Source organism: Balaenoptera ricei, chromosome 11, assembly GCF_028023285.1.
Source record: "Balaenoptera ricei isolate mBalRic1 chromosome 11, mBalRic1.hap2, whole genome shotgun sequence".
Lineage (NCBI taxonomy): Eukaryota > Metazoa > Chordata > Mammalia > Artiodactyla > Balaenopteridae > Balaenoptera > Balaenoptera ricei.
The window spans coordinates 100,690,660-100,706,565 of record NC_082649.1 but is presented as its reverse complement, the minus strand read 5'-3'; the positions used below and the strand labels follow the sequence as shown (position 1 = coordinate 100,706,565).

At 52.4% G+C, this 15,906-nt stretch overlaps 1 protein-coding gene across 1 annotated transcript in view; it reads right to left on the bottom strand.

The window, feature by feature from the left end:
• Positions 1-204: 204 nt before the first annotated feature.
• The window catches only part of SLC6A11 (solute carrier family 6 member 11), a 120,886-nt gene continuing 105,184 nt past the window's right edge, over positions 205-15,906 (bottom strand). Inside the window, exons 9-14 of the mRNA XM_059937732.1 lie at positions 12,219-12,331; positions 9,329-9,466; positions 5,496-5,598; positions 4,231-4,331; positions 3,267-3,437; positions 205-357 (exon numbers count right to left, since the gene is read on the bottom strand). Coding sequence (XP_059793715.1) covers positions 205-357; positions 3,267-3,437; positions 4,231-4,331; positions 5,496-5,598; positions 9,329-9,466; positions 12,219-12,331 — 779 coding nt within the window. The remainder of the gene's footprint in view (positions 358-3,266; positions 3,438-4,230; positions 4,332-5,495; positions 5,599-9,328; positions 9,467-12,218; positions 12,332-15,906) is intronic.

Genomic DNA, 15,906 nt, shown 5'->3' with positions numbered 1-15,906 from the left:
CTGGGGGGCGAGGAGGGGATGTGACTTGAAACCAGAGTGGGTGCGGCCACCTTAAAATTAACTTGTTAATAAATCCTGTGCAAAACGAGCAAGCCTCTACCATAAGGTGAAGTACGTGGTTCAGGTATTCATTTGTACACAGGGCGGGGACGGCGGGGACGGCGGGGACGAGGAGGAGGAGAGGCATCAAGGTGGCAGGGGCGCTCAGAAGTGCGTCTCCTTCTCTGTGATAGCTGCAATGGTCCCGTCACCCTTGAGTTTGGCGTCACAGTCATTTACCGTCACCGTCCGTGGGGCTGCCCCAAGCTTGCCCCGCGTGTTCAGATCGGCGCTGGGGGTCGTCAACTTCCGGAATTTCTACATGGTTGGAGAGGAAAAGAGCTGTCTGAGAGTGGCTGCCAGGGTCCTGGGCCTGCCTTGGCGCCTCCCAACGGCACGGTGGACACCTCGGGGCAGTGGAGCCACCAGCCCCAGCCCTGCCACGCAGAGCTCTGTCCTGGACGACGCGTGGACCTCCGGGTCTCAGTTTCCCGCCCCCACCCCCGGACATGGGGACACCAGGGTACCCACTGCTATCACTGGATGAGGAGTAAGGAGACAGCGAGCGGAAGTGCCCACCCTGTACCTGGCCCGCTGCAGGTGGCCAGGACGTGAGAGCTGTACCCAGGGCTGCTTGCTGCATCCCTCCTCCCGTGGAGACAGGGAAGCTGGGGTGTGAGCCGCTGCTCAGCCTCACCACATGTGGGGCAAGTCACCTAACATCTCTGAGCTGTGTTTTCCCATCTGTGAAATGGGATAGGAGTACCTGCCCGAAGGGCTGCTGTGAGGATGAGCTACGGCACCTCCAGAGCCGTTCATATAATGATCGCTGGATAAACGGGTACGTTTCCCACAAAAGGCTGTCATCACGCTCCCCATCCAGGGGAACAGGCGGCGTGTGTCTGAAGACGGAAACGTTATCCCTAAGGCCGCAGCCTCACGCCGCCTGGCAGAGTGGCCGGCTCTGGGCTGGGCGCAGACAGGGTGGCCATCGTCTACTCTACCGATGAGGGAGTGGAGGCCACGGGCAGACCCTGGACACACGCTCCTGCCCCCTCGGCCCGGCCTCGGGTCCCACACCTCAGCCTCATGTGCACCTCCAGAAGACATCAGGCCAGGATTTGGGAGGCCTTTCCTGGGCATAAACCTTCTCCCCAGGAAGGCTGGGAAGACTTTGGGGTGGCTGGTTTCTTATGATCAAGGTTCTATTTTCTCTTTCAGATCCTGCCGTGCCTGAGAGAGGCTGGACCTATCCTGCCCGGGTGGGATTAACAGGCAGATCCCGCACCCCTGCCCACCCCTCGGCAATGCCGAGCACCTCCTGGGTGCCAGGCACGGTGCTAGGCTCCTGACACAGGACAGGAGCTGGGAGCACGGGTTCTGGAACCAGACACCTGGGCTTGACTCCCAGTCCCACCACTTAATTGGGGCAAGAACTTAACCCTCTGTGTCTCTTTCCCTCATCTGTCAAAGGGGGTCACAGTGGCACCTGCCTCTAGCGTTGTCATGAGGCGGCCTCAGATTTGTTGACCCATCCACAGCTCTTAGCACAGACTACCCACCCTCACAGCAATTCTCTGACCCCATTTTTCCTTCCAGATCCTTCCCATCAGCGGGCAGAACCTTCTGGAAATGGAGGGAGGTGAACTAACTGGCAGGGTCCTGCCATGGCCAAGGTGTTAGGCCTAGCTCCAGGGCTGCTCTCCTCTGGACACGTCTGGTCCCAAACCAGAATTAACAACTGCCCTTGACCTACATTCCCTGCAGAAGCGGAGGACCCTGACTTGCTCCGAGGGCACGAGCAGGCTGGAGAAATGGACCTTCCCTCTCAGCTTGCCCCTCCTGGCTGGATGTTGGCTTTTCTGGAGCTCAGGCCCCTGGGTGGGCAGGAGGGCTGGCTGGAGCCGACTCTGAGCTGGCTCTCACCCGTGGGTGTCTGCACACATGCCCCATGCTTGCGAGGCACAGGTCAGCCCCGAGAGCCCCGAGAGTTGGGGCAGGAACGAGGCGGCGGGGGGGGGCACAGGGTACCTGCTCCATCACTCAGAGGCTGTGTGCCCTTGGGTAACTTGCTTCACTTCTCTGTGCTCAGCTTCCTCACCTGTGACATGGGGACAGGAAGCTCCTCCACCTCACAGGACTGCTGTGAGGATTCAGTGGCCTAGTGCTTGTAGATGGCTTAGAGCAGCGTCAGGCACACAGCAGACAGTTTGCAAAATGGGCGAGAAGCTGACTCAGACCTTCTGATCTGCCAGCGGGTGGGAAAGGAGAGTGAAGAGAGAGTGGGTGCGGGGGGTATGACGGGTTGGGGTCCGAATTCACTCTGCTACCAAGAGACCACATACTGCAGGATTCCACTGGCAGGAAACGCCCATAAGAGGCACACACACAGAGACAGATTTGTGTGTTTCTGGGGTTGGGAACAGGGCTTACTGGGAATGGGCACCAGGGATCTTAAAAATAAATAAATAAATAAATAAATAAATAAATAAATAAAAATATTTGCAAACTGATTTATGGTGATGACTGCACTACACAGAAAGTTACTAAAAAAACCCCACTGAATTGTGTACCTGAAATGGGTGAATTTTATGATATGATATAGAAAACATACCTCAATAAAATTGTTAAAACATTTTGGTTTGCCAATTTTTGGCTGTGTGATCCTAGGCGAATGACTTAATTTCTCTGAGGACTAGAGGAGATGCAGCACGGAGAGAGCTTGGCACAGTGACGACACAGGATAGGTGTTCTGCAAATGTCAGACCCTCTCCCTGTGCCCTGGGAATGGGGTCCTTAATGAACAGAATCAACAGAGCAGTAAGAGCTAACACTTGGTCTCTCTCTCTCTCCCAGGTCCTGGTCTAAGTGCTTTCCCTCGGCATACTCACTGAGTCCTCAAACAACCTCTGTAAGTGAGGGACTGCTGTTGACCCATTCTACAGATGAGGAAACTGAGGCTGAGCTCATGGAAAACGTCTCAACCCCGAGGCCTCAGCACAGCAGTACTGACGAATACCCGCCAGGGAGGAGCTGGCCAGGCTTCCCCGGGAGACACACACGGGCATGTTCTCATCACACCCATTGCTCAGATGAGGAAGCGGGGACCCAGACGTGCCCATGGCTGTGCCCACACTCACCAGCCCTCCCAGCACAGCCAGCCGCACCCTGGCCATACCCCCCACCTCTGACCCGCCCTTGCTGACCCCTACTCCCAGGCTGCTCACCTCCGGCAGCGTCCCCTCCGTCTTCCACACTTTGATGAAGACCCAGAGTGGGATGCAGAGCATGGAGGACAGGGCCATGAGCCAGCCAATGCCATAGCCCCAGGCGGGGTAGGTGTAGATGTTGTTGTACTTGAGGGGCTTGTACTTGACCAGGAAGAAGATGAAGATGCCCTGCGGGGAGACGGGGAAAGGTCCCTGGGGCGGCCCTCAGCCTGCGTGCAGGCAGCCAGCAGGGGAGAGTCAACCCCATGTGGTGGCCTCGGAGAGGTGAGGCCCTGCTGGGTCCACAGCGAGAAACACGGGGAACTGACCCCCACAGATCCCAGGAGACCCTCCCCGACCCCCAGGAGCGTCATCTCCAGCCTCTGCCCAGTCAGGAATTTTTATTTTTCCTAGCTACTTCTCAGGGCTGGTTTCAAAGCTGCCTTTCAGAACTAAGATGGTTTGTGAAGATGCTCTGAGATACTTCCAGTGCCAAGAACGGGTGAAGAGCAGGGGGGTTTGTTTTTTTAATTAAACATCTTCTCACAAAGGCCTCTCCCGGTCTGATCTGAGGGGCAGAGCGTGAGCCCTCTTTACCCTCACGCTGTTGCTTCACTGTGAACAGCAGAGACAAATGCCTTTCATGGGACCCTCGGCCCCACAGAAGCAGGTCCCAGTCGCCTTCTATACATATGCAGGCATAGAACCTGAGGTCCCAAGAAGGGAGGTGATTTGCTCACAATCACACAGCAAGCTGGTTGCAGGGCTGGGGTCCTAGTGAGGCCCCCTGGCCAAGCCCAGAGACTGTCCCCACAATGCCAGCTTTGAAAGGTGTCAGGTGCCTAGGACTTTCTGAGGGCACAGAGGGTCCCCAGGGGGACATCACCTCCTCAGTCTCGGCCTCAACCAGGTCTGGGCTCTGGGGTGGAGAAGTACGTGGGTGGGTGGGTGGGCTGCAGGCGGCTCCTGGCAGGGCCCTTACCGCACAGATCCCGGGGGTCACGACTTTCCAGCACCATTTGATGAGCGACAACGGCCGGTAGCCAATCATGTCTTCGATGTTATCATAGAAGCGGTTGCTTCCTGTCCAGAATAAAGAAGACGGGCACACACACCCCAGAAGATTTCTGTACAAGACTCAGAGGGAAGGCTACGAGTGTCTGGTTTCCCCAGCCCAAGACAAATTGCGGCAGGAACCCTATTTAACGCTTAAAAACTACCAAGGTGTTACATATGTGACGTGTCAGGATAAACTGCAGTAGAAGGGACTCTGGTTCAATACTGGGAAGACCCCTTCTGACCTTGGGCAGTGAGGTCCAGGAAACGGGCAGGAGTTTCTGGGGGAAAGGAGGAAGGTGGTCCCTCTGAGGCAGGGCCAGGGGCTGGCTGACCTGCACGGGGGTGGGGTCAGGGCTCTGAAGGTGAGGGCCGGAGGGGTGGCCTGTGGGGTGTCTGTTCCCGAACCACACTTGGGAGTGTGCATCAACCAGCCCAGCAACCCTGACGCACTCATCATACGGTTTGGGGAACTGCAGGACCAGAAGGCATGTGCTGACTGAGGGCCAGGCACTGGGCTGGCTGCTTTGCCTACATTACCTCCTGCTCGGAGACATGGTGACTTTTTTTTTTTTATTTTTTTAGCAGTTTGGTTTTTTTTTTTTTTTTAATTTTATTTATTTTATTTTTGGCTGTGTTGGGTCTTCGTTTCTGTGTGAGGGCTTTCTCTAGTTGCGGCAAGCGGGGGCCACTCTTCATCGCGGTGCGCGGGCCTCTCACTATCGCGGCCTCTCTTGTTGCGGAGCACAGGCTCCAGACGCGCAGGCTCAGCAATTGTGGCTCACGGGCCTAGTCGCTCCACGGCATGTGGGATCTTCCCAGACCAGGGCTCGAACCCGTGTCCCCTGCACTGGCAGGCGGATTCTCAACCACTGCGCCACCAGGGAAGCCCCATGGTGACTTTTTATACTACTCCATTTTGCAGATGGGAAAACTGAGCATCAGGGGCAGAAGGACAGAATCAAGGTCACAGTGTCTGAGCCGGGAACCCCTCCCTCTGCTGCAGGGATATAAAAGCAGGAGGGTCTCCCGACAAGTGGGAAAGGACAAGAAGTCCCTGAGGGGAGGACGAAGAGGTTGATGCAGATGGAGACCAGCCACAGGGAAACCAGGCCCAGCCGGGTCCCGGGTGCCTGTGTGCTGGGCACCATGGTGGCCTCTGGGGTGTGGGAGGGCTCGGCCTCTACTCACCGTACACCCAGCCGATGCAGATGCACTCAAAGATGGCCACAAAGAGAAGGCACATCCCACTGGCGGCGTAGGAGTCAAAGAGCTGGAAGATGTACATGCCGCCCTGGGAAGTGAGAGGACAGAAATATGGACAGAGTGACAGACACACTGGAGAGCAGGGTCAGCCAGCTGGCCTTGGGAAGGGCCCTCTGCCCTGCGGCTACCACCAGCCGGGACTCACTTCCACCCGGACAGACTGGTCTCCCCAGGGTCCTGGAACACTGCGCCCACCACACCTGGGCGCCCCCTAAGACCACCCTCTGGGGGTTGCTGGGATTGCGATGGTTTGTCTTGTCCCTGCTCCCCAAACGTCAGAGACAACACAGAAGACCAGAGACTGGAGGTTGGACAGGCTCAGCACCTCTCTCCAGGTGGCTGTGACAGCCTCCCCACTGGCCTCCCTGCCTCCAGCCTCCCTCTCCTACCCTTCCACACACCAGCTTTCACAGGGACCTTTCCAACCTGCAAATCCAACCATGTCACCCTACAGTTTACAATTACCCCTTGGCTTCCTTCAGCCTGCCAGCCAGGGCCGCCCTCCTCACTGGGCCTCAGCTCCCCTTCCCACAGTCCCCCTCAACGTGCTCCCTCCTGGACACACCAAGGGACTGTCTCACTTCTGTGCCTTTGCACATGCTATTCCCTTTCACTGGGTAAGTTCCTTCAAAGCTCATCTCAAATGTCACCTCCTCCAAGAAGCCCTCCCTGACAGCCTCATTCTTTCTTTGGGCCTCCATAGCACATTTTAAGGATTCATAGTTTAAAAAAAAAAGTGTTCCGCCATTGGCTACTCTGTTAGCTCTGAGCTCCCGCTGGGAAGGCCGCCCCACTGGTCCTCTGTGTGTCTCCCACCCTCAGCGCAGGGCCCAGCTTGCAGTATGTCCCCGTAAGTGCAAGTTGAATCATATGGAGTGAGTGCCCCATTGGGGAGGGACTCTGAATGGCTTGTCCACAGCTGTGTCCCTGCTTCTGGACAAAGACTCGGCACACAGTAGGTGCGCAATCTTTGTGGGATGCAGGAACAAAGTGGGCCAGCTCTGTGATATGCAAATCTCTGATGATTAAGTTCAGTGGAAGGCCAGGGAGGTGCAAGCTTGGCTGGCCAAGGTGATCTGGGAGGATCTCTGGGAGGCAGGGGAGGTGTCTGGGTGGGCAGAGGAGGGGAGGCCAGATGCAGGTGTGGGAAGGCTTGGGATCCGTAAAGAAAATCCTACAACACAATGAGAGTCCTTAGCGGGACAATCAAAAGCAGCAGAAATAAAAGTACAAAAGGGAGGGAGGGTCGGGTTGGGGGAGGTGTTCCAAATGCCAGGACGGGGGTTAAGAGGCCAGGATGAAGCCTGGACAGCCTCCTTATGTGTCTGCCACGGGGACCTCTTGGGACTAAGCTTCTCTGTGTTCCCAAAGCCCCCGGGCCTCCTTCTGTCATGTGAAAGACCACACACCCTGGGACTATTTGTTTCCTCATTCATCTCCTCAACTAGATCAGGGGCAACATCTCAGTGCTGAGTCCAAGTGGTCCTAGTGTGTGACAGCAGGGAGTGGTGGGGACTGTGGCTAACTGGAGAGCAAAGGCCCCACGTGGCCACACAACTCCAGTCGATTGCTGCTGGGGGACGTAGGCCTGGGCAGCCACGTCTACAGATTTTCTGGAAGATGCCAAAAATCCAAATTTTCTTGAGAAATCTTTCTCTTTAATTTTGGTAACCTCTTAGTCTTCTTAAAAAATCACAGTGAGGGGGAAACAACATGGATGGCTGGGCCGTATCTGGTCTGGGGCCTCCTGTCTGTGACAGATATGGTAGGCGTTCAAGTCTCTGAGGGTAAGGAGCTTTCTGAGTTAAACCCAGGACTGCCCTCCTAATTGCTCTCCTGAGGGTCTCCTTCCACAAACATCATACATTAAAAAAACCCAGAAGGAAGCCTTAATGCAGTGCTCTCCAAGTGCCAGCTCTGTTGTAACTGGTCCCCAGGTCTCAGTCTAGCTGATCCTGCACAGTGTGACCACAGGGCAGGTGCTACAGTTATCCTCAGTGCTCACGTGGGGGAACCTGAGGCCCGGGCCAGTGAGATTACGCACCACAGGCCACCAGCTGCCCAGCCGTGGGGCTGAGGACTGAGCCCAAGTGTCCGGCTGCAGAGCCCGTGCCCTTCACCACCCACCACACTGCCTCAGTGGAAGATCAGATATTTGCGGACTATTTTTTCCCTAGAGCAGAGCTTTAAATGTGTTTAAATGAGGGAGAAGATCCTGCCAGCAATTACTGAGGCCGACAGGGCCCATTTGGCAGTTTGAACTTCCCGGTGTGATCACTCAAGGACACGCTGGTCCTGGGCAGACGCACGCAGCGCTGGCTCCCTGATGGGCTGGGGCCCCAGGTGCCCCGGGACAGACCCGAGGCCTGGAGGAGGGTGGGCTGGAAGGCTCTGTGACACGAGGGCCGGTGTCCAGGAGGGCCCTCCACCTGCCTGCTGCAAGCCGGGGATGCCCTCCAATGCCTGCTCTTCTTGTAGCGCCACCAGCCTTTTTAAGGCATCAGGTTAACCCCCCAATTTGTGCGTGACAAAAGACTCTACTTTGCATAATTAATCAGCACTTAATGAGGCCCTGCTCACTGCCTCGCTGGTTCTCCGTGTGCGGAGAGCAGAGGAGGAAACGAGAAGTGCTGCACCATTCATTTGCTCAAATGCTGATTATCACTCCCATTAATGTGACAATGACTAGGAGCAATAATAACACCAGCCACCACGCCCCAGAGCCCACCCCGTGCCAGGCCCCAAGGGTGCAGAGCAGGTCAAGGCCAGCTCTTGTTCTTGAGGACCTCGGGGCCTGGTGGGGGCAGCAGGTGAACAGACAGGTCATTGTAATGGCCAGAGGGAGGCTGAGCTGAGCTTAGAATGAAGTCCTGAGTGGGAAGGAAAGCAGAGGAGGCTTCCAGGAGGAGGTGGCATTTGAACTGAGAAGTGGAGCACGACGATCAACAGACGGACTTCAGTACCATATCAGCTGCTTTGACAGATTCTGAATTCCCTCATTTCTTTCCACGTTTCTTACAAAACCTCTTCTTGTCTCTAGACAACAGTTTTTAGGCTTTTTGGTGGGGGGTGGTTTGGCTTTTAAAATTAATTAATTTTGTGAGTGTGGATAAAAAGATATCTAATCTCACCTTCCCAAGGTACTTAAGAAAGTATTTATTAGACAGGATGGCTGCAGGAGGGAAGAGAATCATGGCTTTCTGAGACAGTCTTAATTTAGGGTCATGATGAGCCCCTCCTGACCCCAGGCAGAGACAAGAGGGTACACATGAAGGGCTGGGGCGGGAACACACAGCGCCTGAAGGTGCCCAATTCCTCACGCCTAATCTCAGTGATGCCCCAGAAGAGCCTCCTCTGAACTTGAGGTCGATAATAGTAACTAGTTGAGGGTTCCGTAGCTGACACTGTCCCCTTCACCCAGAAGTTACTAAAAGGGGTGGCCCCGGCATCCAGACGTTCATGATGACCAGGTAAACCCAGCCTTTCCCTCTGGGAGTTTTATTCCCTCTGGCGGTGAAGTGGAGACCTTGCGCTGAGCACTTACACACGCAGGACACTGAGCTAAGGCCTTAATGAGAACTTCCATGGAGTCTCACAGCAACCCATTACAAACGTAAGAACACGGAGTCCCCGAGAAGTGCTGGACCTGGAGCCAGGGTCACACAGCTAGTCAATGTCAGACCCGCTAACCCAAAGCCCAGGCACTTAACCCCTGTGCTACCCTGTTCACATCACTTACCTGTATCCTTATCACTCACCTCCGTTAACATCACGAGGCCCAGAAAATAGGAGGTGACCGACAGGGCCAGGATGAGCAGCTCCCGCCGATAGCCCCTCCGGAAGACCTTGGGGTACATGTCCACCACAGCGGTCACCAGGCTTTCCACACACACAAACTGGACAGGGTAGAAATGATGGTGTGAAACCCAAGAGAAAGGCCGTTCTTAGTGGCCCTGGCTCCAGGCAAGCACAGCAGCCTTAAACCCTGGGCTTCCTTTCCACTGGGTCTCACCTTCATTCCCACACTTACTCACCCTGATGGAGGACCCAAGAATAAAAACAATAATCCCGGCGTTTACAGAACTCCGGCAGGCCCATTTAACACATGAGGACCCTGAGGCTCAGAGAGGGAAAGTGACCTGTCCAAAGTCTCTCAGCAAGGAAGTGGCAGGGTCAGGACTTGAAATGAGGTCTCCTGACTCTAGAATTCCTTCTCCCCCCCATGCTGCCTGTCACGTGCCTATGTGCTGGGCCCTGTTCTGGGGTCAATGACTTAAATGAGACCCAGCCTCTGCCTGGGAAGCAAGATGGGAGTCCCTGTAACTGTCCTGAGAGCTGAGGGCTCTGCTGCTGGCAGGCTCTGGTCTGTGGGTGGGACTTGACTTGCTTTGTCCTCCAGGCCTGTGACATTTCCCCTGCCCTTTGCTTCTGGTGGGCAAGTGACCCTCTGCTGGGGGGAGGGCAGTCAGGTGAGCTAACACCCAGCTCTTGTGTTTGGGCTGGGCAGGCTTCAACGGCAGAGCCTGAGCCACTAAGCATCTGTGTCCCGCCATGCTGAGACAGGGCTGGGTACGGGATAAGTTACACTCCTACTCACCCATCAACACCCAGCCCAAATATCCCAGCACACCTCTACCCCCCTTGCCTGGGTTCTCCCAGCACTGTGGGCAGACCTCCTGCATGAGCCTTTTCCTGACTGCTCCTCCTTGCCTCCTACTTGGGCAGAACAGACCTCCCCTCTCTTCCCTGCCTAGTCCATATCCCTCATCTCGTGGGGCCCGTGATTGCCCTTGATCTGTCTCCTAGCAAGAAGGTGAGACCCTGGAGGGCAGAGGCCACATTGTTTTCGTCTATTTCCAGTGGCACAGAGGAGATGCTCAGAAAATGTTTAATAAATGAATAATAACAACAATGGCAAACACATGGTGCTTGTCGTGTGCCAGGCTCAGTTCTAAGCAGTTAACAGATATTAATTTATTTAATCTCTAGGTGTTAGGTCCTATTATTACCCGTTTTGTAAATGAAGACACGGAAGCACAGGGGTGTAAGCAACTTTCCCTGAGATCAGAGGTATAACATATTAGGGCCAGAATTTAACCAGGCAATCTTGTTCCAGAGGCTGGCTGTCACCACTGTGGGGCACTACCCCCCTTCCCTGGAGCCATTCTTTGGCTCCAAATCCTTTCTGGTTCATGTCCACCTCCTTAGGGTACGCATTTCTATCCTTATTGTGCAAAGGGACTGTAGCACAGAGAGGTGAAGTGACTAGCCCAGAGTCACACAGCTGGCCAGAGTCGTGCAGCTGGGACTCAAACCCAGCCCTGTCTGGCTTCAACATTTGGACTCTTAGCCTCCAGGCTGCCCTGCCTCTGCAGCAAGGCTGGCCGTGCTCGTCCTTTCTCCAGGGTCCCCAGGGAAGGAAGGAGATGCCAGGGAGCCTGTTGATCCAGCACCTAAACTGAAGTGACATCAGAGCAGGTGGGCTAAGAAGCACACAGACCTGGGTGCATGTCCCAGCAAGTCACTCAGCATTTCTGAGCCTCAGTTTCTTCCTCTGCAAAATGAGGATAACAAAAGGGGACCCCCAGCCCATGTCGTTATCATGATTGAGAACTGAGGACACAGCCCAGGCACAAAGCCCATGCCATATACACCTGGGGGTGGGCAGAGCAGCCATCCAGGCCAGACCTCTGGGCCCCCAGTTCCCCTTTGCAAACCAAGTGTCTCTGTCCTAATGCTGGCCTGGCTCAGCCCAGGGACTCACAGAGCCGAGGCCCAGACCCCACACCCCCTGCGGAGGCAGGCCTGTCACTGTCACACAAGCTGCCAATCCCTCCTGAGGCCTCTGCCCCCAACAATGGATGGGATGATTATCAGCAAAAACACCCGGTGCTTCCGCAGCTCGGCTTAGCAGTTTCTGAGAAACCATCCAGGGGAAGAAATAGGACTTGGCTGAATAGACAGACACACCAGCCACCGGGCTTGGGTGCTAAGTGACTCGCACAAGGTCACAGGTAGGGGGGTGGGAAGCACCTCGCCAAGAGAGCCCTGTCTGAGAGCAGAGCACCTGGCTTTGGCTGGAAAACCTTCTCTGGGGCTCTTAGGAAACCCAGCCACGATGGAGCAGCAGGGCAAGGGGCAGATATCCGGGACAGAAGAGAGACTGGAGGCCACAGGTTTCCGGCAGGAAAACCAAGGAGAGGACTGGAGGAGGGCGGGAGGGCGGGCTGGGTGGGTTTTACAGTGTGAGAAGGTGTAAGTGCACGTGTTCGTGTGGAGAGAAAGGAAAATGTGCACAGATAAATTGCTAGTTCTAACTCTACAGCCTTCACGGAGGAAGGCGGGCTGCCAAGTGGAGGGTGGGTTGGGAGAAGCCCACAGTGAGAAGAGAGGCAGGTAGGTGGAATGTCGGGGCAGCGGTAGCTGGTGGTGGTACCAAGGACCTATGTGGCTGCCAGCGGCATGACACGGGGGCCCCAATCCAGAGATAAAGAAAGGAAGAAGAAGATGCTCTTCCACATCCCCGTGTCCTTTAGGGTCTGGGTGGTTCTGACGACAAGGACCAGGACGTGGTGTGTAGGTCTCAGAGCTGTTCTGGAGAGCAATATACCTGGCTCCCTGCCCTTCCAGCCTGGGCTCCCCTCTTACCTGGCTGTCCAGGCCCAGGAAGATGAGCATCATGAAGAACAAGGTGGCCCACAGTGGGGAGAGGGGAATCATGGTGACGGCCTTGGGGTAGGCGATAAAGGCCAGGCCGGGGCCTGGAGAGGAAGGAGAGAGAAAGATGCTGAGTGGAGTTCAATGCCGCGTTCAATTGTTATTTTAATCCAACATGTATTGAGTGCTTCCTTTGTGCCAGGCGCTGTGACTAATTCTCACTCAAATCACGTAAATCTCCCAGCCACCTCATGCTATTGGTACTATTATGATGCCCATTGCACAGATGAGCAAGCTGAGGCAGAGAGAGGGAAGCAAGGGTCTGGAAGGGTCAGATTCAAGCCCAGGTTGGTCTGACACCCAGACCGTCCTCTGCACAGACCTGTCTCTACTCTTCCTACTGGGGTAGGTGGGGGTAGGAGGGGGACATTCTTATTAAAATGCAGGCTCTCAGGCCCATCCCAGGGATTCTAATTCAGTCGGTCTAGGGTGAGGCAAGGACCAGGCACCCGATGATTCCTATGTAAGTAGTTAGAAGTCCAGGCTTGGACAAATGCTGGTCCCCCCAGGCCACCTCTTCCTTTGGGCGTCTCCTCTCATTTCCCAGATCCACACTCACTTCTCTTGGCTGCTCCCAGTGGAGGGCTTGTTAGCACATCCTCAGGATGAGCTTTATTAATGTCAAGGGCGAGATTGTGACGTTCTAGCCCTGTAGCACAGTGGTCAAGGGTTCAGATCCTCATTCTTTACTGTGAGATGTACCTCTGTCTCCTCAGCTAGAAAATGGGAACAATGTAGTCCTACCTAATAGGGTGGTTTGGGGAATTCAGTGGGATGATACAGAATATGGAAAGCACTTAAAAAGGTAAATGTTCAAAAAACATTCATTCTGATTGTTTTCTACCTTAAAAACAGCCTTGTTAAAGTCTAATTTACCTATAATAAGCATTCATTTTAAGTGTACAGTTCAATGAGTTTTGAAAAGTGGATACACCCAGATAACCACCACTGCAATCAAGAAATCAAGATATAGAATATTGGGGCTTCCCTGGTGGCGCAGTAGTTGAGAATCTGTCTGCCAGTGCAGGGGATATGGGTTCGAGCCCTGGTCTGGGAAGATCCCACATGCCGCGGAGCAACTAGGCCCGTAAGCCACAACTACTGAGCCTGTGCATCTGGAGCCTGTGCTCTGCTACAAGAGAGGCTGCAACAGTGAGAGGCCTGTGCACCGCGATGAAGAGTGGCCCCCGCTCGCCACAACTAGAGAAAGCCCTCGCACAGAAACGGAGACCCAACACAGCCAAAAAAAAAAAAAAAAAAAGATATAGAATACTTCCATCATCCCCTGGGGCCCCTCTGCAGTCTCTCCACCCTCATTCCCTGTCTTTGCCCTGGTCAACCACTGATCTGATATTTTTTCACCTTAGATTAGCTTTATCCATCCTACCTGGAGTTACCAGGTCATATGGTAATTATACGTTTAACTTTCTAAGAAATGCCCAACTGACTTCCGAAGTTAACTGTGCCATTTTACATTCCTACCAGCAATGTTTGAGAGTTCCAGTGGCTCCACATCCTTGTCAACACTTGATGTTGTCATTTATTTATTTATTTATTTATTTATTTATTTATTTATTTAGGCTGCGCTGGGTCTTAGTTGTGGCACGCAGGATTTACATTGCAGCATGCGGGATCTTTTAGTTGCAGCATGCAGACTTCTTAGTTGCGGCATGTGGACTTCTTAGTTGTGGCATACAGGCTTCTTAGTTGTGGCATGCGAACTCTTAGTTGTGGCATGCACACGGGATCTAGCTCCCCGACCAGGGATCAAACCGGGCCCCCTGCATTGGGAATGTGGAGTCTTACCCACTGGACCACCAGGAAAGTCCCTGATGTTGTCAGTCTTTTAAATTTAAACATAGCAGGCCTGAAGTATTATTTTATCATTCTGTTTTTAATTTCTATTTCCCTGATGACTAACGATGTGGAGTATCTTCACATATCTTTATTGCCCGTTCATATATCTCCTTTTGTGAAATGCCTCTTGAGCCTTTGCCAGTTTTGGTTGGGTTGTCTCCTTTTTATTGAGTTGTGAGGCTTCTTTATAACATATTTGGGATATAAATCCTTTCTAAACATTTTTTTTTGGTATTTATTTATTTAGTCTGCACTGGGTCTTAGTGTGGCATGCGGGATCTTTAGTTGCAGCATGCAGGCTCTTAGTTGCGGCATGCATGCAGGATCTAGTTCCCTGACCAGGAATCGAACCCGGGCCCCCTGCATTGGGAGCTCGGAGTTTTATCCACTGGACCACCAGGGAAGTCCCTGGGATATAAATCCTTTATGAGAGAGAAGTATTATAAATATTTTCTCCAAGTCTGTGGCTTGCCTTTTCATTTTTTTAGTTGTGTCTTGTGAAAATCAGAAGTTTAAAATTTTCCAATTGTTTGTTGCTAGCATATACACAATACAATAGTTTTTTGTTTATTATCTTTTTATCCTGTGACCTTACTAAATTACTTAGTAATTTTTTTCTGTAGGTTTCTTAGGCCTTCTCTATGGGGTCAATCATGATGTTTATGAATGAAGACAGTTTTTATTCTTCCTTTCCAATCTTAATCTTTTTTATTTATTTTTCTTGCCTTATCACACTCTCTAGGAATTCCAGTATTATATGGAATAGAAGTAGAGACAGCATACATCTTTGCTTTGTTTCAGATTTTAGGGTAAAGCATTTAATATTTAATAGCTAGGAAACTGGTATAATACTATTAATTAAGCTACAGACTTTACTCATATTCCATCAGTTTTTCTCCTTATGTCCTTTATTCTGTCCCAGTATCCAATTCAGGATTCCACTTTGCACTTCACGGCTGTCTGTCTTTAGTCTCCTCCATCCTGTGACAGTTCCTCAGCCCTTTCCTGTCTTTCATGACCTTTTGATGAGTACTGGTCATTATTTTGCAGAATGCTCCTCAATGTGAGTTTGTCTGATGTTCTCATTACTAAACTGAGATTATGCATATTTTTGGCAAGAAAACTATAGAAGTGATATTGTGTCTTTCTCAGTTTATCATATAAGGGGACACAGGATGTCAATAAAACTTAGTACAGGAGATGTTTACCTTGATCATTTGGGTAAGTTGGTGAATGCCAGTTTTCTCCACTATAAAGTTACCATGTTTCCCTTTGTAATTGGTAACCATCTTGGGGAGGATACTTTGAGATCATGAAAATATCCTCTTTCAAGTCAAACCTTTACCCATTGATTTTATCATCCATTGGTGGACCTTGCCTGCAAAATTATCCCTATGGTGTTTGCCTAATGGGTTTATATTTTCTTCATTCCTTCTATATTTACTAATCAGAATTTTTCTGTAAGAAAGAGCTGCCCTGTCACATCCGCTTATTTATTCAATTTTTATTAATTTCAGGTATGGACTCCTGGGTACTTAGTTTATTCTAGGGGTCATAATCCATTATTCATTATTTATTTTGCTATTCAAATTATCCCTGGTTTGGCCATTGGGAACTTCTTCAGATTGATTCCTGTGTCTTTCTGACATACCTCCAACATTTTTCTGAGTACTTTCTTATTTTAGGGGCACCATAATATGTTCCGACTTCATCTTGTCCTTCCCCAGCACTCAAATCAATTGCTTCTCCAAGGGGCTCTGGT